Consider the following 23474-nt stretch of genomic DNA (forward strand, 5'->3'; position numbering starts at 1 on the left):
GCTAACACAGGCCCACCGATAGAGGGCGCTGCATGACAATTACTTCTTTACTGCGGTCAGTTAAAAAGCAAACAACTAAAACCCTAACAGGAAGCCCTGCCCAACGCCTAATATGTGGTAAATGCGACAGGAAGTACTCACTTCCTGATTTATACTTGGCTGTTACGTAACAACAGAAGACCCCTTGACGTCTTTAAAGCGACGCCGATAACTAACTACCTAACTACCTGTCCAAGAGAGACAGTGCTGCTGTACCAACCGTTGGCTTAACCTTCCCACAGCCATCAGACACAACACCACAGATATCCACCGAGGACTAATATGGCCAATAATACAGAGGTAGGACTCTGCTGAAGAGACAACCGACCCTTGTCCAGATGTTGTTGTTCTAACAGTCAGCTGGACCTTATCAAAAGAGAGTGTCAAACAGGGACCTCTTGTTTTAACCGACAGCTAACCTCACAGCTAACTCAACCAACCGAAGCCATTTGTTTCAAGCTTATTTGTTGCTTGTTCTACAGGGAAATAAACTTTGGGGCGGTCGTTTTGTGGGGGACACTGATCCAATCATGGAGAAGTTTAATGCGTCGATCACCTATGACCAGAGGATGTGGGATGCTGATCTCCGAGGGAGCAAGGCTTATGTCAAAGCTCTGGAAAAGGCGAAGCTGGTCAGCGCCGAGGAAATGGAGCAAATTCTGCAAGGGATGGATCAGGTGAGGATATATGCTGTGCAAAAACTTGGATTTTATTGGGACAAGTTGCGCTTAACTGTTTAGTGGAAGATAAATTATACAATGTCTTCACGTTTCACAACATCTAACCCTATCTACTGTATCTTATCTCACACCCACTACCTTCATGTTCTCTTTTACCCCATCCATAAATCACCAAATAAATAGAAAAATGAAAACTCCTCAGTCAATACTTTATAGAGTCACCATTTGCAGCAGGTGCAGGTGCAAATACCAACTTTGCACATCTAGAAACTTTATTTATTCCCATTTTTCTTCACAAAATAGCTCAGGCTCAGTCAGACTGGATGGAGTTTTGTGAACATTAAACATAACATTCATTTATGAAATCTGAATACTCAATGTTTTCCCTTCCACTTCATTAACATGCATTGCTTTCTGTTGGTCTGTCACATAAAAGTCAAATAAAATACAGTGCAGGTTATGGTTCTAACACGATGAAATGTCGGAATGTTTAAAGGGTATGAGTACTTTGGCAAGGCACTGTATATCACACAGTTTTCAACAAGAAGCACGTCATAAACACGCAGACAGTTAACTTTCGGACAGTGCTCTTATTGCGTTAAAACTTGCAGAGATCGTTGGTTCTGTGCATGGCTGTCTAGAGGACTCTGGGTAATACATGACAGCTGAAAATGTGCCATGGTGCAGGATTCCTGCTTTCTGCTGAGTGTGTTGCATACAATAGTATCATCATGTGACAGGTGTCAGCAGGCATGCAGCTTCGGTTACTCTTTCATTCAGATTAGTTTGTGCCAAGCCCTCTCTCACACTCATGCTTGCTTTCTCAATGCAGGTTACACTGGATAAACAATACAACACAGGCAAACAAACAATAATGGGTCTGTTTAGTCGAAATGACTTAAATGGAGCTAATTCTGGTTACATTTTATAATTATTTCACCTCATTTTAGTTTAATAGAGTGTAATTTCACAAATGTCATCGCAATGTAATTTACGAGACAAATGGGTTCAATAACCAATTATATAGAATCTAGTTTGACTGAAATTTTATACGAATCAGTTCAGTTCGTTCTGAAATCTAATATCTTTGAGATACAGCTAATTTAGTCGCATAACCGTCATTGTGTTCCACAGATTTCTGACGAATGGTCTAAAGGTGTGTTTTTGATCAAACCCGAAGATGAAGACATTCACACAGCCAACGAGCGCAGGCTCAAGGTGACGTGCAGCTCGTCTCATTGCCTTCTTTTTCACTATGACATTATTTCATTTCAATATTGGCTGCTGCAAATACTTTCTAGAACACCCTTATATTTGATTCTCTCTGCCTAAGGTTTGTCCAAACCACTGTTTACACTAAAGTTATAATAATAATAAAGTAACTTAAACATTCTGTAAAAAAAACAAAGTGAGTTTAAATGTAAATAATATCATTGTTGCTTTGCTGCTTATTTTTCAGGAGCTGATTGGTGCCCCTGCAGGAAAGTTGCACACCGGCAGGAGCAGAAATGATCAGGTTTGTATTTCCAACATTAAATCTGTCATAACGTCAGCTGGGGAGGGGGGTTCTAAGACACTTCTTTGTGCTTTGGTTGAACAGGTGGTGACAGACATGAGGCTGTGGCTGCGAGATGCCATCGCCATCCTAACAGATAATACCCTGCAGCTCATCTCCACCATGGTGGAGCGGGCGGCAATGTGAGACCATTCCCGATGTAAATACGTTCTTGCCTGTTATTCTGCTTAATTAAACTGTTTCTGTAACGACGGTTTAAATTACAGAGAAATTGACGTCCTTTTTCCTGGTTACACCCACATGCAGAGGGCTCAACCAATCAGATGGAGCCACTGGATTCTAAGGTGTCCCCCTAAAGACAAAATCTGCAGAGTTTATCTCCCATTTTTAATGTTAATGGATTGTTTGCTTCAGTTTTGTCTGATTTCTTTTCCTCAGCTATGCTGTCACTTTAAGCAGAGATGTGGAGCGGCTTCTGGGGATCAAGAAGAGAGCAAATATTTTACCTCTTGGCAGGTGCGGTGCTAGTCTGGTTTTCATTCACTGATATGATGAAGTAACAAGAACTTTTCCTCCTGTTTTCAGCGGCGCCATCGCTGGCACACCGTTTGACATCGACAGAGAGCTACTACAGAAAGGTCAGATCGGTTTTTCTGACTTTATATTTCACCTGTGACAAAAAACTAATGCTGATATCAGAACAAGACACAGAACATTTCTCCTTCACTTGATTTGTAGAGTTGGGATTTGATGGCATCAGTCTAAATAGCATGGATGCCACAGGCCAGAGAGACTTTGTTGGTATGTAAATTGTACGTCTCAGACCGCCGTTGAACATAAGCAGAGAGTTTAAGTGAAGCCTTCTCATATTTGTGTTTTAAAGTACTTGTTTCATTTTTGAAGCGGAGTTCTTGTTCTGGGCTTCACTGTGTTTGACCCACCTTAGTAAGATGGCTGAGGATCTCATGCTGTACAGCACAAAGGAGTACTCCTTCGTCACACTCTCTGATGCCTACAGGTAAACTTTGGTTTTATTTTGCTTATGGGAATTACATTTGTCAAAGGACTTCACAACTGTGAATTAAATTTGAGCATAGCTCCATATTTTTGTTATAAAATTATTTAATGCACAAATATAAAAAATAAAATATAAAAAATATACAGTTCATGCTTTTTCTGGCTGATTGGAGAAAAAAGTTGTATGAAAACATAAGCCTTTGTGAAGTATTTAAATGTACTATAATAGAGCACAACTACATTAGATCAGATGACACTACAAGTTATTTTCCTGGTGGTGCCAGTTTATTGGTGAAAGTTCGTCACTCAGTCAGTGTGTCGTTGTAGCAGGTTTGTCTGAACCAAGGTCTTCTGGAAATTTTCTGGTTCTGAGGGCCCATATGGACCAATCTTTTTATCTTCAGAATCAAAACCATCCAGTGTCTTAATTCTGCCTGCTAGTTACATTATTCCCAGAGTCAGTGTTAACTATAGTTGCTTATAAATTGTGTAGCTTGTCCTCTACTGCTGAATAATTACTGCTCCTTTTCATTTAAAAGTTGCTTTAAACGGGGTATAAACTGTTGCCCTTCTTCTGTAACACTCTTCTTCTTATGTTTTTTTGTGTGTGTAGCACAGGCAGCAGTCTGATGCCCCAGAAGAAGAACGCCGACAGTCTGGAGCTGATCCGGAGTAAAGCAGGCCGTGTCTTTGGCCGAGTAAGACAAAATACTTGTTATAAATATGCTTTGTATTAGTTTATTGAAGGACTGTTTTTTTCACAGGCAATAAAACCATCACCAGTGTTAACACAGAAACCTAAAGTTGAAGGCCTTTTGTTTAAAGATCAGAGTAAACCATTTAAATTGTTGCAGTATTTCATTAGAGGTTTAAAAGACTTAGCATTTTTCTTCTGCAACATGTTTTGTTTTGTATCTTAGTGTGCAGGATTCATGATGACTCTGAAAGGCCTGCCGAGCACGTACAACAAGGACTTACAGGTTTAAAATGATTTTTTTCTCTATTGTATAACTTCGTAAGAAGGTCCAGGGACTTTTTTTTGTCAACTAACCGCCTGTTGTGTTTGTGGCTTCCACATTTGTTCAGGAGGACAAAGAAGCCATGTTTGACTGCTACGATACTGTCCATGCTGTGCTGCAGGTGACAACTGGAGTCATGTCGACTTTGAAGGTGAGAGATCTAGTTCTTTGCTATTTTTGAAAATCGAAAGAAAATGAAAATGTAAATAATCCAGTACAACACAGAGATGAAGTATTGTGTAGTGGACACAAAGACCTTAGATTTGACCTTTCATAGAAGGGCTCTACTTCTCCAGGTCCCTTTAAAATGTGCCCATCGGACTTTAGTTCAAACCGAAGACATAAAACCCCTTTCTGTAGGATTCTGAGGGAACTGCATAAGTTTAGATTTTAATTTGAAAGTTTATTCTCCAGTTATTAAATTTATCTTTAATCTGTGGTTTTTCTTTAGCTTTAATCATAAGTGAATTCATGTTTGTTACATACAAAGAATACTTTTAACAACACTGTAAGAATTATTTTGGAAGTTGCCTTTTTTGTTTTTAAATAATGACATTTTATTGAAGCAAATGAAAGAAAAACCAGACTTTCTGTTGCTTTTCTTGTGTTTCAGATCAATCAGAGTATGATGGAAGCCGCTCTCAGTCCCGACATGTTGGCTACGGATCTGGCCTACTACCTTGTGAGGAAGGGGGTGAGTTGTGCCAACAGGCCCAGTTTCAAAGACAGCCAGTTTATTTACATTATGTTGTAATTTAGCATTAATTTTAATCCAAAGGGATTTAGACTATATATATCGAACAATATTGTGTAGTATCAAGTAAAAGTGAATTGATTTTTGATGATTTTACATTTATTGTTTTGACTCTGTTCTCTTTTACAGGTGCCATTCAGAGAAGCCCATGGTCTTTCTGGGAAAGCTGTATTTACCGCTGAATGTAAAAACGTCTCCCTGAATCAACTTACTCAGGCAGACCTTACTGCTGTCAGGTAGTTGCCACGTATGTATGGATGTATAAACAATTTCAATCAGAAGAAACATATTGGTAAAATTAAAAGTTAACTTTATATCCATATCTGCCAGGAGAATAAATCATTTTGGGCTCAACTAAATAAAAGCAATACTACACATCTAACATCCTTTTCTATTTTTGTGCGTGTGTGTGTGTGTATGTGTGTGTGAACATTAGCCCGCTGTTTGGAAGTGATGTATCTTCAGTGTGGGACTACAGAAGCAGCGTGGAGCAGTATAGCGCTCCTGGAGGAACAGCCAAGAGTAGCGTCACTGCCCAGGTGGAGCACCTGAGGAACTGGCTGAAGATGCAGGCACAGTGACTTTTTCTCAGTGTCACCTCCAGCTGTCAGACTGGATATTACACCTTGAAGCCACCCTGCCTTTAAAAGCTTGTAATCTCTTTGCTTTATGTGAATGCATCTCAGGATACCTTTGTTGATCATGTTTTCTTTCTTGACCATTGATCAATAGCTGGCAAAAGAAAGTGATGTTATAGACTTCCTGTTAAGAATGATTAATTTCCATAAATAAACAATTACTGTGGATTTAGGTCTTTTTTTAGTTTTATTCAGATCATCCATTGATGAGCCATGCATCAATTGACCCCTTTGCCAATTTTTACTCTTTTGTACTTATTGCATTGCCATATCTTCCTTTCCTACTCCCATTTCATACTTATGTACTTAAACCATTATGCACATTTTTTTTCTGTGTTGTTAACCCTTTTTTTGTATTATGAAGTTAAATAGTCATACAGCTGCTTAAATCTCATGTATAATTTAATTAGATTTTATATTCATCCATGCATTGTCTAAGCCCATCTATCTGCTAACTGCAGGGACAGGGGCAGGGGGTGGGGTTGCTAGGTTCCTATCTCCAGCGGTAATTGGGCAAAAGGTGAGGTACACCCTGGATGGGTTGTTAGTCCATTGTGTTAGATCCTATGTCCCTTTATTTGGGTTCTGATTCCCATTTGGGCCAATTAACTAATAGAAGCATTAGGATCCATGATCCAACCAAAATAACTCTAAGCAACTTCCTGTTGGTATATATTATTTATTTGCATCCTAAAACAACATTTCCTTATGTAGCCTTTGAAAAGAATATTCAAAACTACTTGAAACAGTTGACTCTTATTTCACGTAGGGCCGGCTTGACTTGATGCACTTGTGTGAAGTGTCCTGTGACAAATGGCTCCAAAACTGCAAAGGTGTGAAATTGCAAAACGACTTCCACCTGCTTCAGAATATATACAGGTCCTTCTCAAAATATTAGCATATTGTGATAAAGTTCATTATTTTCCATAATGTCATGATGAAAATTTAACATTCATATATTTTAGATTCATTGCACACTAACTGAAATATTTCAGGTCTTTTATTATCTTAATACGGATGATTTTGGCATACAGCTCATGAAAACCCAAAATTCCTATCTCACAAAATTAGCATATTTCATCCGACCAATAAAAGAAAAGTGTTTTTAATACAAAAAACGTCAACCTTCAAATAATCATGTACAGTTATGCACTCAATACTTGGTCGGGAATCCTTTGACAGAAATGACTGCTTCAATGCGGCGTGGCATGGAGGCAATCAGCCTGTGGCACTGCTGAGGTCTTATGGAGGCCCAGGATGCTTCGATAGCGGCCTTTAGCTCATCCAGAGTGTTGGGTCTTGAGTCTCTCAATGTTCTCTTCACAATATCCCACAGATTCTCTTTGGGGTTCAGGTCAGGAGAGTTGGCAGGCCAATTGAGCACAGTGATACCATGGTCAGTAAACCATTTACCAGTGGTTTTGGCACTGTGAGCAGGTGCCAGGTCGTGCTGAAAAATGAAATCTTCATATCCATAAAGCTTTTCAGCAGATGGAAGCATGAAGTGCTCCAAAATCTCCTGATAGCTAGCTGCATTGACCCTGCCCTTGATAAAACACAGTGGACCAACACCAGCAGCTGACACGGCACCCCAGATCATCACTGACTGTGGGTACTTGACACTGGACTTCTGGCATTTTGGCATTTCCTTCTCCCCAGTCTTCCTCCAGACTCTGGCACCTTGATTTCCGAATGACATGCAGAATTTGCTTTCATCCGAAAAAGGTACTTTGGACCACTGAGCAACAGTCCAGTGCTGCTTCCCTGTAGCCCAGGTCAGGCGCTTCTGCCGCTGTTTCTGGTTCAAAAGTGGCTTGACCTGGGGAATGCGGCACCTGTAGCCCATTTCCTGCACACGCCTGTGCACGGTGGCTCTGGATGTTTCTACTCCAGACTCAGTCCACCGCTTCCGCAGGTCCCCCAAGGTCTGGAATCGGCCCTTCTCCACAATCTTCCTCAGGGTCCGGTCACCTCTTCTCGTTGTGCAGCGTTTTCTGCCACACTTTTTCCTTCCCACAGACTTCCCACTGAGGTGCCTTGATACAGCACTCTGGGAACAGCCTATTCGTTCAGAAATTTCTTTCTGTGTCTTACCCTCTTGCTTGAGGGTGTCAATAGTGGCCTTCTGGACAGCAGTCAGGTCGGCAGTCTTACCCATGATTGGGGTTTTGAGTGATGAACCAGGCTGGGAGTTTTAAAGGCCTCAGGAATCTTTTGCAGGTGTTTAGAGTTAACTTGTTGATTCAGATGATTAGGTTCATAGCTCGTTTAGAGACCCTTTTAATGATATGCTAATTTTGTGAGATAGGAATTTTGGGTTTTCATGAGCTGTATGCCAAAATCATCCGTATTAAGACAATAAAAGACCTGAAATATTTCAGTTAGTGTGCAATGAATTTACAATATATGAATGTTAAATTTTCATCATGACATTATGGAAAATAATGAACTTTATCACAATATGCTAATATTTTGAGAAGGACCTGTACTTTTAGCACCATACATTACCGGTGTTATTACTTTAAAGTATCTAGGGCTATATTCTCAGAAATACTGTAGTACACTGTAAGAAGAGAAAAAACTATTCTTAAGTGTTATATTTTATCTTGTGATCCATATAAAACTGAAATAGGTTAATTTATTGTAAATGTATTTGAATATATATTTATTTTCACTGTACATTCTTTATTATAAATCTGTTAGATTTCTTCATATTTTTCACTTGATGCACATTCATGATGTTTAAAACAGTGTTTTGTGCATCAAATAAAAAAGCTGTCAGTGAGGCTTTGATTCTCAATAAAACTGTACATATACATTTCATTGTTCTCCAACCATTATAAACAAAAGTACAGGACACTTAAGAACTGCCTCAAAAATCTGAGACTTTGTTCATTTGTTAGACTAATACAGATAAAATGATAGAACACATGTTGAGATATTCACAAACAGTTAATATAGAAAGGGAAAAATTCTGATATAGCAAGAAACATTTAGAATATTACAATAGAGATAGTCTATGCTAAAAACATCTAAGTTATTCAGGACATAAAAACTCACGTTGCATGTAAAGTTGAAGCCAGATATTTGCATACACTAAATAAAAAGATACACCAAGATACTTTCAATTGATTTAGGAAAGTGCAGATGATAATGTCAATGCCTGGTAAGCTTCCTATAGGGTAATTCACAACATTTGAATGACAAATTGAAGGGCCAATGCAGGTGTTCAGAATTTTAAGGCACCTAAAAGAAATAATATGAAATCAGTTAAGATATGATGGAGAGAACTGTGGACCTCCACAACTTTAGTTCAATTTCCAGATGCCTGAAAGCAATATGTTAATCTTTTTAATGAATTGTATGCATGTATAAACATAATGGGAATGTCCAGTCATCATACTGTTCATGAAGGAGACAGGAGAGAAAAGTGTTTAAGTGCATAATGTATCTACCAACAGCATGATCTGAAAGGTGAGTCAGAATGGAAGAAGCTGTTACTCCAAAAGCAACATAAAAAGATAGTTTGCAAATTCACTCAGGGACAGAGATACAGATAAAGCTAAAAGTGAGATGTTTGGCAATAATTACTATCATGACATTTGAAAGAACAATGGAAAAGCTCACAAGCCTGAAAACACAGTCCCAACTGTGAAGTATGGGAGCAGCAGCATCAAGTGTTGTGGGTCTTTTGCTGCAGGAGGGACTGGTGCACTTCACATGGAAAAAAAACATCATGTGGAAATCTAAAAGCAACATATCAAAATATTAGCCAGAAAGCTAAGGCTAAGTAGTTACAAAGTAGCTTAAGGATAACAGTTAATTTTGGCTGTGTATTGTGAGAAGCTTGTGGAAACCCAACACGTTTGACTTTAATTACTTAGTTAAAGTGGAATTTCACTAGATACAAGGTACACTCTTGATTTGAAGAAAGTTAAAATTATGAAAAAAGGTTTTCTCTCATTTTTGTAGTATTTAACAAATGCAAATGATGTTAATCCTGTCATAAAATAAATCGACAATAATGTCAGTCTGACTGAATGTAATACAGCAGGAAAAAGGTCTGTGTCTTTTCATGTAGTGTATGTAAATACGTAGCTTCAGCTGTATGCTGTGAGTTTCTCTATATTATCTAAGGGCACAAAACTCATAATCCAATCCGTAGCCAAAATCCGTAGTATTAGCTGTTGAAGCACCTTTAGCTAAATAGTGAAGCTAACATGCCAACAATTACATGCTAGCAAAGTAACCCTAAGTGTTTAGATGTACACAGGATACAAGTAAGACTAATGACTAAGTTTAAAGACAAGTATACAGCATACACACGAAGAGATTATAGGATTATATACAAAAAGGGGGAGTTTAATTCATTTTACATCCAATCCTAGCAATATGTTAAAGTAGCTAACTCTAAACCACAAATGTGATTGATGTAAGACAAATCTTAGACGTTCAACTTCTGTCCACCTTGAGATCCTCAGCCACAGGTGTTTTTACAACAGGAAACACTCAGATGTTGTTGGGTAGAGGACACACAATAGGTTACAGATTTACACTTTAAAACTACAGTCTAGTTACAGCATAGTGGAAAAGCTTGGTTCTGTGTTAACTGGTTTTGATTTTGTCAATACCAGCCTTGAGTTTAGCCCCAGAATCATACTGAAATATTGAAAGATGGTCTGTTGTATAAACATTTAACAAATCCCAGCCAAAGTTGTTTTAGTCTAACCGTTTCTTGCATTCAACCCTAGGAGCATGTCAGAAATATTCAAAACCTTAGCCTAAGATTCAAACTATCTAACTATCTACTAATCTTAGTCTAAAGGTGTTTTGTAAGGTGACTGACAGAAAAAAGTGAAAAGTGCTGCAGAAAAGACATTAACAGGATGGCCAAAAGAAAGTTGGGGGGAAGAAAGAAAAGGTATGTTCTGTCCTGTCTTTTTTTTTCAAACACGTGGCTGTAATCTTTTACAAGATTACAGAACAGCAGCATATTTACGAAGGTAATATTGGCATTCTCCTAGTGATCTGGTGCACTTCCGTTTTGTGGAGCGAGCTTGCAGCTTTTTCTTTTACTTTCCTTCTGTCTATGTTTTTGAATGCAGAATTTTTCTTTTTCAGTTTTTTTCTGTTACCTTTGTCCTTTCCTTTGTTTTTTGGAGTTTGCATCATTCATGTGTTTACAGCGTGTTTCACTGTTTGTAGTGTGATTTGCCATTTGTGGCTTGTTCAGCCGTTTGCTGTGCATTTGCACTGGCAGGCCACTGTAGTTTTGACTCATGGACTGCCCAGCTAACATCACCATGCTTGGAAATGGGCTGCTACTCTTATCTGAAATATAGTATGCCCATCTAGTAAGGCAAAACTGTTACATCAATAGAGAAACAATCTTCAGTAGAATATAAAATATCTATGTGTGTAATATTAACTATCTCTGTGTGTAACTGACATGTGTACATAGAGCATAGGGGGGGTCAAGTTTAGGGAGTGAAGCATAGAAAGTGCAAGGTCCTTGGGGAGGGAAGTAGAGAGTCCAAAGTCATAAATTAGTGAAGGACAAGGAATCACTGATGGGGGAGAAGAAGACTGGGGAGAACAGCGCACAGAGAGGGCAAGGTCATAAATTGGGCCAGACACGATAAGTTTGTTATAAGAGAAGAACCAGAAGTACTCCTTATTTGGATATGAGGTTATATGGTTGCTGGGGAGATATCCACAGATAGAATGATTGTGTATGTGTACTGCATAGCAGCGAGGGGTATATAAAGGTATTTGTGGCCCCTCCAAAACGGACAACACACAGACGTTTCTAGGTACCAGTGTAAGTGTGTGTGTCCCCTCTCTGAATTCAGATTGGTTTTTTATAAACTTGTGGAAACGTACAACTGATCTCTGACTGAGGATTGTCCTTTGGGTGCCAAATAAAAGAGTCGGTTAGAGGTGAGGAGTAATGTAAGAGTTAACTGACGGCCAGTAACGTTTTCCTACCTCAACAGGCCCCATTACTTACACTAAAAAAGTTCAAATGAGCTTGAAGTATAACAGCTGAAAGGTTTTCTTTCTTCCTACACATTCTGCACTTTGTCATAATAAACTTTCTTGTGATCCACAGAGGAAAAGTGGGTTGTAATATAGTAAAGTATTTGGTACTGTGTTTTTGTGGTAGACCTGCAGCATTTCACTTAGCCAGTTTAGTAGCTGGTTAGTTGACTGTGAAATGCTACAGGTGAGATTTTAAACATGGCTTGACTGATGTTTTTGATGTAATATTTTGTGATTCTTTTACTATGGCTATAATAAGGACTACATGTAGATAACATGCACAAATATGTCAGTATTTTATGAGACAGACCAACACAAAGTAGTCCACAATAGTGAAAGGGAAGAACAGGAATACATATATTTCAAATTTATTTTACTACAAAAATTTAGAAAAATTAGGCTTACTAAATAAAATCCTTCACTATCAATGACTTTTGAAAGTCACTTATTTAAAGTCTACCTGTGTGTAACGTAATCTCAGTATTAACTCAGTTGTTCTGTGAAGGTCTCAGAGGTTTTTTAGGGGAACATCATTGAACAAACAGAATGAAGACTTAAGGAACACAGCGGAAGATGTGGAGATGTTCAGGGTTTTGTTCTAAAAACAGTATCTCAAGTTGAACAACTCACAATGCACTGGTCAATCCATCATCTAAAAAATTAAAATAGAAGGCCTACCAAGACATGGTCCTTCACCTGAACCTGACAACTGGAAACACAAGTGGCTCGGTGGATCCTTCACAGTGGCTTCTGATAACTGTAGCCATGAATGAATTGAGAAATGTTTTAAATATAAGGTAATAAAATGCTAGCAAAGCAAGGAATTATTTTGTATTTGTAGGTCTTGTTTGCACAGCATTTCCAGAAAAACAACAACAGTAACAGTGAAAGGAACATTTTTTGTGAAATTATTTGCATTTTTTGCAAAAGGTCACACAATAAGCTATTTGATGACATAATTTTACATAAATATGGACTGTTCAATTGAAGAAATATATGCATACTGTTTTTTATTTTAAAATCTAAAAATAGAAATAAAATGGTGGTACTTTTATTGAAAAATAGAAACATTGCACACACACCGTCCCCTGGCTGAAAGATGGTGGCACAATCATGCTGTGAGCATTATTTTCTTCAGGAGAAACAGGGAAACACATCATAGAAATCTCAGCATAAAATCTATTAAAGGCTGTTTGAGACTAGTGTAAGGAACTGTATAGTTAAATAAGTTATTTTTTCTCCCTGACATCTTGTGGACTCTATACAATGTAGTGTTATTGAACAACAACTGCTTTTGTTTCTGAAGCCAGGGCGTTTATATGGTCTAAATGATATGTATCAGGATCATTTGCATGAGCAGAACAGAGAACACACTGAACCACATATGGATCACAGTCTTCTGAGCTGTACCCGACTTGGAGCTGAGTATTACTCTGCCATCTAGAGGCTGCGTGGGTCTGAAGATGTCTGTCATGGGCTGTCCTGTCCAAAATCGGCACTGTTTGACTATAGCATCCAGCTGTAGAGGACAGGAAAGAAAAGATGTGAATCTGACAAGAGGTTAAGAGACAAGGACTGTAGAAAAACAGGTTCAAATAAACATAAATGCAAAAATATTTTCTGACCTCATCGGGACTGATTATTAAAAAATCATTTTGTTTCCACTTTGCACCAGAGAACTTTAGAAGTGAAAATCATAACAAGATAATTTTTATTAGTGTTTAATATTTCTGATTAAAAGGTGGTCTAATATATATAACTGGTCTTTAATCGGTTGCAAGATTTCAAATGTTAGATTTTTTCTTAGATAAAAAAATCTGAATAAAATATTGAATCTCACCTGTCGACTGCTTATTGGCAGCATCCTGTGAAACACTGTCCACGCCACCGCCTGCTCACATCCTGGAGTTGTCATGGAGCCCACGTAGCGGTAGTAACTGTGAAGCTCCTTGGCTGCTGGGATGATGTAACTCAGTCTAAAGTTTGGGATCACAGTGCTGCTGCCTTGACACAGTGAGAAATAAAGAAGTAGAATGAAAAAAAACTAAAGTTAGAAAAACTGATTCAGAATCGGTGCTCAAAGCATGGAGAGGTCAGCAAACAACAGGCTTCTGTTTAGAAAAACGCCAGTTCGTATTCACTTGCCTTTCCCCTCTGTCTTATTTTGGCCCTTTTTTGGTCTGTTTTGCTTCTTTAGTTGCATTCATAATCTCTTCTTTTAATAATGGCACATTTAAGAGCTTCATGTTTTAGTGCTTTATTGGCAGAGTTGTGTGCTTCATAGCAATGTTTTTTTACAACACGGTTTGAACACGTTTGGTCCTCCTCATTTCTGTTAGATGTGAGTTATAGTGTATCTCTTTGGTACTATTTTGTCATTCCAGTCGTTTTATGTCTGATAATTTTAGATGTCTTTATTTTCTTAATTCCTTTGTTTTTGCTAGAGCTGTTTTTCGTATTTCTCCCTTCATACAGACCAGATGCCTCAAATTCCCCCCCTGCCATAATGAGCGGTTGCATTATCTGTGCAGGCATTTAAGTTACACGTTTATGGCGATATATTCATGATATATTTTTGTGTTTTTAAAGTAAAAAAGAATATATTTACCATTGTTCTGTACTTGACCCAAAGCAGCAATTATTGTGTCTAGATGAGGATGGTCATCTATTGTTTCCTGTGAAGAAATTATTGTAAACACAATATAATCTTTGAAGGACATTTACAGCGCCTTGCATAAGTATTAATTCTCCATGAACTTTTCACATTTTGTTAAGTTACAACCAACATTCAGTGTATTCGATTGGGATTGTATGCAATGGACCAACGTGAAGGGCATAAAAAAATAACACTGGTTTTTCAATTATTTTAAATCAAAATCTGAAAAGTGTGGCATGCATTGGTGTTCAGCGCCCTTTACTCTAATACCAGTAAATAAAATTAATTACAACCACCAGCCTTCACGTAAAAGAGTGAATAAGTTTGTCCGTGTAGACTATTATGGCTAATTTTCTCAAACCCCCACACATCCAAGGTAATGTGTACACTACTAGTGCCTACTGATGCATATTCCACACATATCAAGGATCATATTGGAAGATAGAGTTATGCCAAATTAGGCCTAATATTCCTACTTTGTATACTAAATACTGAAATGTATCTGTTTTGTTTGTGCTAAGGGGTTATTCTCAGTATAAATCCAGCTTAAGGCCTCAAAGGTTTGTTAGAAAATGTTAGTGAACAAACAGCCTCCTGGAGACCAAGGAGAACCGCAATCATAAAACAATGTTCCCAGCTATGAACATCTCACAGAACACTGTAAAATCAACAGCACACCTACCAACACATGGTCGTCCACCTGAACCGACATGCTGTGAAAGGCGAGCATTAATCAGAGAAGGTAGCCAGTAGGACCATAGTCCCCCTGGAGGAGCTGCAGAGATCCACCGATGACTATTGGTTATGCACTCCACAAATCTGGCCTTCATGAACCGTTGCAAGATAAAACCCTTCTTGAGGGCTCTGTGTGGCTCATTTGGTAGAGCATGTACAGACGGTATAGTCCTGGGCATTGGCATCTATGGTTAGATTCTGGTTCTTGGGCCATTTACTTCATGTCTTCCCCTTCTTTCACATTTCTGTCAAAATACAGTTAAAAAAAGTCCAAAGTGCCCAAAAAAATCTTTAAAAACCATTTTGGAAATAAGAAGTCCTTTTTGCAGTTTGTCACAAAGCATGTAGGGAATGGAACAACCACGTAGAAGAAGGTGCCCTGGTCAGATGGGACCAAAATATAACTTTTTGTCTTACATGCAAAATGCTATGGCTAATAATTAACACTGTGCCTCATCCTGAACACAATGTCCCCACACTGAAACATGCTGATGGCGACATCATGCTGCTTTCCATTAGCAGGAACAGGGAATAAGGAACAGGAACAGGGATAAGGTCTTATGGGAAGATGGGTATATAAATACAAGGCAAACCTGGAAAAAGCACCTGTTACAAGCCAGAAAAATGACTGGTTCACCTTCCAGCAGAGCAACACCCCTAAACATACAACCGGAGTTCTAATGAAATGGTTTATATCGAAGCATATTCACCGGATTGAATGGATCAGTCAGAAACAAAACAGTACAAAAAACTAGCTTGGAGTTGCTTAATATAAATACTTTATATCACATAAAATCTGAAAAAATACATTGGTGTTTGTGCTTGTAACGTAACAATCTGTGAAGACGTTGTGGGTATTTTACGAAACCAGCACTGATGAAGAAAAGAACATTGCATCATATTACCTCAAAGAGGAAGGCGAGCAGAGCTATACCTGCCATATCATGTTCGGCCTCTTCCAGAGAGCTGTATGGCTCTTTAATGTGGACTATGTGCAACTGTGCAGAGAGAGAGAAAGAGTTATGGTAAAGAGGAGTATAAATCATGCTACAGCGCACTGTCAAACACAAACCTTTAAAAAAAAACTAAATAAATCAGTTTTTGGTATGAGGTTTGGACGAATATGCTATGAAAAGGACATTGTAATTACCTTAAATTTGAATTGAATATTTACAACCACTAAAATTCTAGTCTTTGGTGTTTAAAACTGACATGTTTCCAGCATCATAATTTACATCAAACTCTACATTTAGGTGTTCAAGAATCTACTGAATGTGTCAGTGTTCATGCTGAATGAAGTCAGTCTGCTGCCGTGGGTTTAGTAGCGGTTCTTGCATGATTGCCACCCTGGGTGAGTCAGCTTCTCAAACAATCAAAATGAAGAAATCAACTAAATTCTGGCGTGGGATAAAATGCAGTGCAATTCAAAACAAAGCATGTAAAATAGGCCTCCTCATTCTCAGCAGCAAGTGGGGGGCACAAACCCCCAATTGACTGCAGATGCATAAAAGCAGCACTGACAGACAGGTGCATTTTTTAATCAAGTGCCCCTGCAACCCCACACCCCCTGAAATTATTTCATAAGTTTATGACATAACATGAGGTGTTACAAACGGATTAAATCAATACCATATATAATTGAAACTGTCCATAACAGTCCTTTCATTTAGCTGGCCTCTTGCCTGAATCTGGCTCCCTTACCTCCATGGGAAATCTTTCTCCATCAAGGGTGTGTTCTGATCCCGGTCTGCCGCTCCCTCCCCAGTGGAAGTGAAACTGGGCAGCTCTGTAGTGACCTGGCAGAGCTCCTCCTGTCAGTCGCACTGACAGAGGTAAAGCAAAGTGAGCTATGGGGGAAAAGAGAATCAGAGCATGAATTTAACAGGTATTCTGTCTGAGTTAAAGAAATACTCAGAAAGGGAAGAGAACAGATCAGGCTTTAGTGTTTTTCATTACCAGAGTGGCCCTTATTCTCTACTGTAATGTTGATTAAGTCTGCGTGTCCGATGAAGCTGAAGGGAGGCAGGGCACTGCTGAAATGTACTTTATTGGTCACGATGTTAACTGGCGACTGCCGTAATCCTCCACATCTGGGAAACAGAGCTGCCCAGCGGCTTGGGTCTGAAAAAAGGTAGTGATCATATCACTGTTTCTGTGGCTGCTGCTAAGAATGAAAACATGATCTGCTCTTCTAGCTAAAAGGAACACGTCATTCCTAAATGTTCATGAGGAGGAATATCTATTGACTCTGATGTAAGTAAAAATGCAGAAAACCCAGAAAGTAAACTAAATGATGGCTCAGCTGAAATATTTGGGAACCCCTACTTTGGACACCTAAATATTAAAATGTACTGATTATTTGTTTATCTGGGAGCCTTAAATTTCATCACAAGGATCATTAAAAGGACTCATTCTGTACATTTTTTGTCTGTTTCAAAGTGTTTATTAGCTCTATTATATTTTTTTACAGTACAATTTTTTTTTTACTTCTTATCTCCTTATCTCTGTTCGGTGTAAAACAGACATACAGTTCATCTTGAGGATAAATCCAACATTTCAAAAATTTGAACCTCGGCATACAAGAGCAGATATGCATACTTTGCAACATCCAAAGTGCACAATGGCTACAACAAAAAGGAAAGTGTCGGTACAATTCAGCAAAGGCATGGTCCAATAATTAAATATGTCAGCAATTTTCTTTAGATTGTTTAAATTTGGTGAAAAAAAAACAGCATTCTTCTCCATGTCAAGTCTCTGTTCAACTAGTTCCTGTATTAAAGTGATAGATAAGCAGAATATATTGTGAAATAAATTAGAGACAAAACAGATAAGTCTCCTATGTTTTCCAGTAGCTCAAATGACAGTTTTAGTGTTTTGTTTCTGTAAAAAGCCATAAGGTAGCGGGGTAATATTGACTCATTTCTATGTAAAAGGAGTAAATGGTGGAAAATAAACATTAGCAGACTGAGAAAATAAGCAGAAATCTATATGAATTATTAGCAGTAAACGCATAATTAAAAGGTGTAACATTTGTAGCTTGCTATGGCAACAGGAGACCACAAAAATGATAATGGGCCTGATCTGTGGTAAAATGACATTAATGAGATCTATGAAAACAATTATTTATTAATTTTCAGCCTGGCAGGTGTTTTCCTTCTTCTTGTGACAGAGTGAAGACAGTTCAGCCACTCACCCAGCAAACTCCTAAAAGACTGCGCTTAAAAAAAAAAGGATCTCTTAGAGGTAACATGACCCTGAAGTTAGGATGTGAGTTGAACCTTCTGGTCCAGTATGGCCCATTTTCCATTGGCTCTATATGAGCTGCGCAGTTCTACTCCACTCGGTCTCGCTTTACTCCACACAGAACCTGTTATGTTTCCACTGACCCACTAGCAGCTGGAGCTTCGGCTTGAAGCCCCGCCTCCATCTGTCAGTGTAGGTGCCTGTACTGCTATTAAAGTTACTGTGTCACATTGTCACATTACAGTAATCTGCGTGAAACAATAAAAATAATAAATGAATAACTACAAAATAAAAACATGAAATAACGAAATACAATTAATGTTTGTATTCTTGTGTATGCAAGAATGTCTTGTCTTTTCATGTATTCAATGATCCACTGGGATAATTATTTGAAACACAGCCCAGCCAGAACCTATAAATAAGAATCAGGGGTTCTGATGTGAGGGGGAGTAGAGGCAGACAGGAAAGATACCTCTTTCATTTGCATGAATAACTTATAATTTTGGGCTTTATGAGGAAGTCTTTGTCTTAGCCTTGGCAATAACAAGGACGAGGACTTCAGTGCACAACACCGTGGACTTTTGACTGCAGTGAAGTGATTCAGAGCATTTCCATTACTGTTCTTTCCGTACTGGTACCTACTTTTTTGGTCCCTGCTCCTCAGCAGGTCTGACCGGGGCTGAGTTAGGACTACAGGTTATGTGTACAGACGTTCACTGATTGGCCATGGGATCAGGAGAAATGAGAAGGTTTTCACTGAGGTATTGCAACAATATTAAGGACCACAGTGGTCGGAGTGGGTCAAATCAAAATATTATTTTATTATTTACAAATCATAAAGAAAAAGGACACATTAGCTTTCTGAATTACATGCAGGCGGGGCACTGTATTTAATAACACCCTAAATCAGCTGATTTAGGATTTTCCCCAAGACACACAAAACAATACCAGCATGAAACAACGCGTTTGGTTCGAAAATTTATTGTCGTCATTAAGCTAACCACCATCTGTAGGGGGAGGTAACAGGCAGAAAGCAGTTGCCTGTAATCAGATTACCTGCATGGGTTCAAACGGGAAGAAGACCCCACTGAATCTGCAGAGCATGAATTTATCCACCAGTAAAATCAGACTCTACAAACTATATGTCAACTTCAGCATCTTAAAGACAAGCTGTGCAAATGGTAACTTCAGAGAAACGTTACAGAGGTCAGCATTCGCCTTCACCAAAATGAATAAATTTAAACATTTATTTATTGATTATATCAAGTGATTCTGGTACATCAGTAAGGAGGTTCATTACATTAAAACTTGACTGCCAGCAAAGTGGGGTTAAAGTAACACCAACTTCAGAATACAATTTAGGGGGGTTAACACACTAAATTTAAATACACAGTATATATAAGTACCATTGAATATATAGTTTCTAGCCTGTTATTTTTACTTCTTTTAAGGATCCAAGCCTTAAATTGGGGGGGTTTAACCCTCTGCCACTGTAATTCGCAGCATTGCTTCATTAAGGCCACTGAGCTGCTATTGTCATTAACTCTTTGTGCTTGGGTTTTGTTTAACACAGAATATACTCCTGGCCCAGTGCTTCTATGGTTTGTATGAGCTCTGTCCACCTAAACCGATACTGGGTTTTGGCAGAAGACCGCTCTGCTGGAGTCGTTCCTTCCCACTGTTGCCTCACGTTTACTCAGAATGAAAGGTTGCTGCAAAGTCGTTGCAAACAGCAGGGCCTCCTTAGGAAACATTTTACTAAATGGGACTATAACATAAATTGGCACAATGTCATAACTAGTATTGAATTTAAATGTATTTCATTGAATATCCATAGACCTGAATTGGACCTGTTCGGATTGCCTTTTTTTAACATTTGTGGCAAATTGGTTCCATATAAATGAAGCAGGTTGAATTGAGTTTGATTGAACTGAACTGAATAACCCCAGGTTTGATGTTGTTGTGTTCATGTTTCAGCATCTGTCTCAACTTACCTTTGCACGTGTCATCACAGGTCTGGCTCTGATAACACCACTCAGCTGAAAGGGAAAAATATATCAAGACATTTAGATTGGCAGACCAAAAGAGGGCTTTTGTTGCAGTTTTTCTTGTCCAAGATAGGTTTTCTGAAGTTAATAAAATAATTAAGTTGGCTTTCATGCTCCATTAGCGCTCGAAAATATTTCTATCTCTGTCAGGTTGCAGGCAGTGCAGTCTTGTCTTGCTGCTCTGTTTCCTAGCAGGTTCATTTGGAGGGTGGACTGTGCAGCTGCGGTCTGTCACACCTGGTGTGCAATCAGGTTCATCTGGAAGCTTAAAAGGAGGAGGCTGCAGATCAGTTGACGGCTGAGTGTCAACCTTAGTGGTACCTCCAGTCCTCCGTGTCTTGCTATTTCCTGACTTCTTATGAAGAGCTCTCTAACTCGTATTCTGTTCTTTTAAGGTGCCTCGGTTACCTGAATGCTGTTCCTGGACCGTCTTCTTTCACGGTCAAGCTCAGGTTAAAACCTTCCCGGATTCAATGTCTCCGGATCTGAGTCACACTCCGAGCTTCCGAACCCAAGCCGAAAACCCTGAACCAAACCTCCACCGACAAGCTAAACAAGCCGCCTCCTCGACCTGACACCTTCCAGGACCAAAAACTCAATCCACCGTAAGCAGTGACTCTTTCAATTCCTCTCTGCTTCTGGTCAACTATCTCACCGCTACTTCTCTCCCTAGAAGGTGAGGCTGAACCAGTCCCTGAGAGTTCCTGCCATACCGAATATCATTACTGCACAAAAAATAAAACCTGTAAAACGATCAGCTGTCTCAAGTTTCTGCATGTGGGTCAAAAGAACTGAAAAAACTATGACACTTTCCGTCAGCAGCTTAGCTTGCTCATCTGTTAATGTTTACTCCCAGCAACTGAACTTTGAGAATTCAGACACGAAAGGCACCAAAGCTTAGAGAATAATTAAATCTTGCTCTTTAGTTAAAAAAAAAAAAAAAAACGTCCGAGGACCTGGGGATGCGGTTTATCGGTTTGGTAGAATGTAATTATGTCTTGTTTCAACAGAACAAACCAAAAAAAAAAAATTTAAATTTGGTGTTTTGGAATTTAGAAACAAACTATTTGTACTCAACACTATTTAAGCATAAAAGCCTACATTGTTAATAATAAACCTGTGGTTGGTGGAACAATGATGCTTGTAATTTCTTCTTTTGACAAGGAGTTGTAGACTTTATTTGTATCACAAAAGAGTGGTTGTAAACCCACTGATTGCATTGAGAGTAAAGTGAATGTGTCCCTCCTTCAGGTGCTGATGAAGTCATTTAATGTCGTTCTACCGTTGTGTATTATGTTGATGAGAAAAAAAAAACTCTCCAGTGTCTGACTCTGTGGTGGGAATGAAAGCTGCTGTGGAGAACCATTTAGCTAACACAAGAACACAGATTAACCCGGCTGCCTCCCACAATGCCGCTCTTTGAAAGGGGACAACAGTTCTCACCGGGCGAGAACAATGCACAGGTGGAGGCTGGCTCTACCTCACCTGGCTCACATACCTGTTATGGAGTCAGCAGCAAAGAAACGCCAAAGGCAGGAATCAAACGTCGGACTAAATTTGATTTCCCTCAATTTATTAAACGTATTGATTTTCAATTTCCTTGTCTGAAAAAAATGTTGATAAGTGGGAAAGTGACACAAAGGGACACCTTAAAATTATTAGCTGAACGAGAGGAAACAATGATTTTTCCTGTATTTTCTTCCTGCAGGACAACATAGAAGTTTTCAGCATTATAATTTCATGTGAAATATTAGTCAATACAACAAAGTGTTTCTTCTCTCTACATATTTTTTATTAAGGTTTTTTTTTTTTGCATTTTGAAAACATTGTTATTGAACAAACCGTCCAATTTATTTATGGGGAAATCACAAGTGCTCCAGTATAGATTGTATAGGCATGATTTTAACACCCCTATAGAGATTTTTATTCTTAATGACTTTCTGTTTTCTTGTTGAATAAAAGTTAAATGGAAAAAAACAAAACAAAACCAAATTGTAATATTAGTGAAACATTCTGTTAAAATAAACAACTAAATAAATGTTCATTAAAACTTTGTGATTTTTTGAATATTGCCTTGACAAGTTAAGGGAAATTTAATAAATGGCATACATACCATTCCAATTTTGGATTTTATTCAGCAATATGTGACAAGCTGTAACCTGCTTTTACTTCAAACAAGTCTTTGATATTATCTAATTAATGGTTGATCTATTTTTATCAACTGGATTTTCTCATTCGATCAATTTCACTCAGAAAAATCAAGGGACTCAAAGTCCATGAATTTCACTAGTTATGATTTTCCATTTTTACTTAGAAATTGTTGTATTTGAATAAAAATGCTGATCATGACGAGGAATTAAAAAATCACAAACTTACCTTTGGCTTGTTTAGAAATACATTTTAAGCACCAGATGTCACTTTTATGAGTAACAAAACAATGCTCTCATACTTAATGCGAAAAGAAGGTATTAATTACACACTGAAGGTTAATTACACAGAAAGCATTATGACAAACATCAGGTTTTACCTCTGAGACTGAGTCTTACCTGTTGCTCTGGAGCGCAGGTAGAAGAAAGTCAGGAGGTAGAGATAAAAATGCATTATTGGGAGCAGCACAGGGGAGAAGTGAGGATCTTTATGAACTTAAGGCCACTGACTGACTTGGAGCAGCCCTTGACGGTGGGAGGGACACGGTCATGTGTTACAAGTGATGTGTTTGTGTGTGTATGTCTGTGTGTGTTTGTGTGCGTGTTGCTAAAAGAGAGATGGTAGGAAACAAATGACTTAGAGGACCTCTTAGGTGTGAGACAGAAGAGAGACAGGACCCCTGAGACAAAAATCAACATTATTTTCCCCATCCTCAAGCTTTATTTATTTGTCTTGTATCATGAAGTCATGGTAACTGCACTGATTGATAATTTATTTGCTCTAAAATTGTGAACATAAACATAAGGTGTGTTTCCCTACAGTTTACATTTGGGACCTGAGTTGTGCTCTATGTTTGTCCCACCCACAGTTGGCAGTTTAACTCTTGAGTTCAGATGTATTCGTTAAACTCTCAAGCCTCTTTGAAGGCTTGTTAAAATA

General features: G+C 38.5%; 2 protein-coding genes and 1 long non-coding RNA gene across 4 annotated transcripts; 2 read left to right on the forward strand and 1 right to left on the reverse strand.

The window, feature by feature from the left end:
* The first annotated feature begins 524 nt into the window (after positions 1-524).
* Positions 525-5831, forward strand: asl (argininosuccinate lyase). The gene is made up of 15 exons (XM_047380083.1): positions 525-716; positions 1854-1937; positions 2179-2235; positions 2320-2417; positions 2502-2579; positions 2674-2751; positions 2821-2873; positions 2974-3036; positions 3139-3253; positions 3866-3950; positions 4173-4232; positions 4339-4422; positions 4885-4965; positions 5155-5261; positions 5462-5831. Exons 1-15 carry the CDS (start codon positions 570-572, stop codon positions 5604-5606), a joined length of 1335 nt encoding a protein of 444 aa, XP_047236039.1. The 5' UTR covers positions 525-569; the 3' UTR covers positions 5607-5831.
* Positions 5832-12057: 6226 nt separating this feature from the next.
* ca4c (carbonic anhydrase IV c) lies at positions 12058-23014 on the reverse strand. Of its 2 annotated transcripts, XM_047378549.1 has the most exons (8): positions 22934-23014; positions 20334-20378; positions 17053-17217; positions 16798-16943; positions 16002-16094; positions 14314-14380; positions 13546-13709; positions 12058-13224 (listed from the first exon to the last, which is right to left on the reverse strand). In XM_047378549.1, the coding sequence occupies exons 1-8, from the start codon at positions 22986-22988 to the stop codon at positions 13030-13032; spliced, it is 930 nt and encodes a 309-aa protein (XP_047234505.1). In that variant the 5' UTR covers positions 22989-23014; the 3' UTR covers positions 12058-13029. The 2 variants fall into 2 exon arrangements, with proteins under 2 accessions (XP_047234505.1, XP_047234504.1); XM_047378548.1 differs by lacking the exon at positions 22934-23014 and having other exon boundaries at positions 20334-20644.
* On the forward strand, positions 20856-21523 carry LOC124876059. The gene is made up of 2 exons (XR_007040199.1): positions 20856-20992; positions 21061-21523. It is a non-coding gene; the product is annotated as an uncharacterized LOC124876059 (long non-coding RNA).
* Positions 23015-23474: the final 460 nt, after the last annotated feature.

Source organism: Girardinichthys multiradiatus, chromosome 11 (genome assembly GCF_021462225.1).
Source record: "Girardinichthys multiradiatus isolate DD_20200921_A chromosome 11, DD_fGirMul_XY1, whole genome shotgun sequence".
Lineage (NCBI taxonomy): Eukaryota > Metazoa > Chordata > Actinopteri > Cyprinodontiformes > Goodeidae > Girardinichthys > Girardinichthys multiradiatus.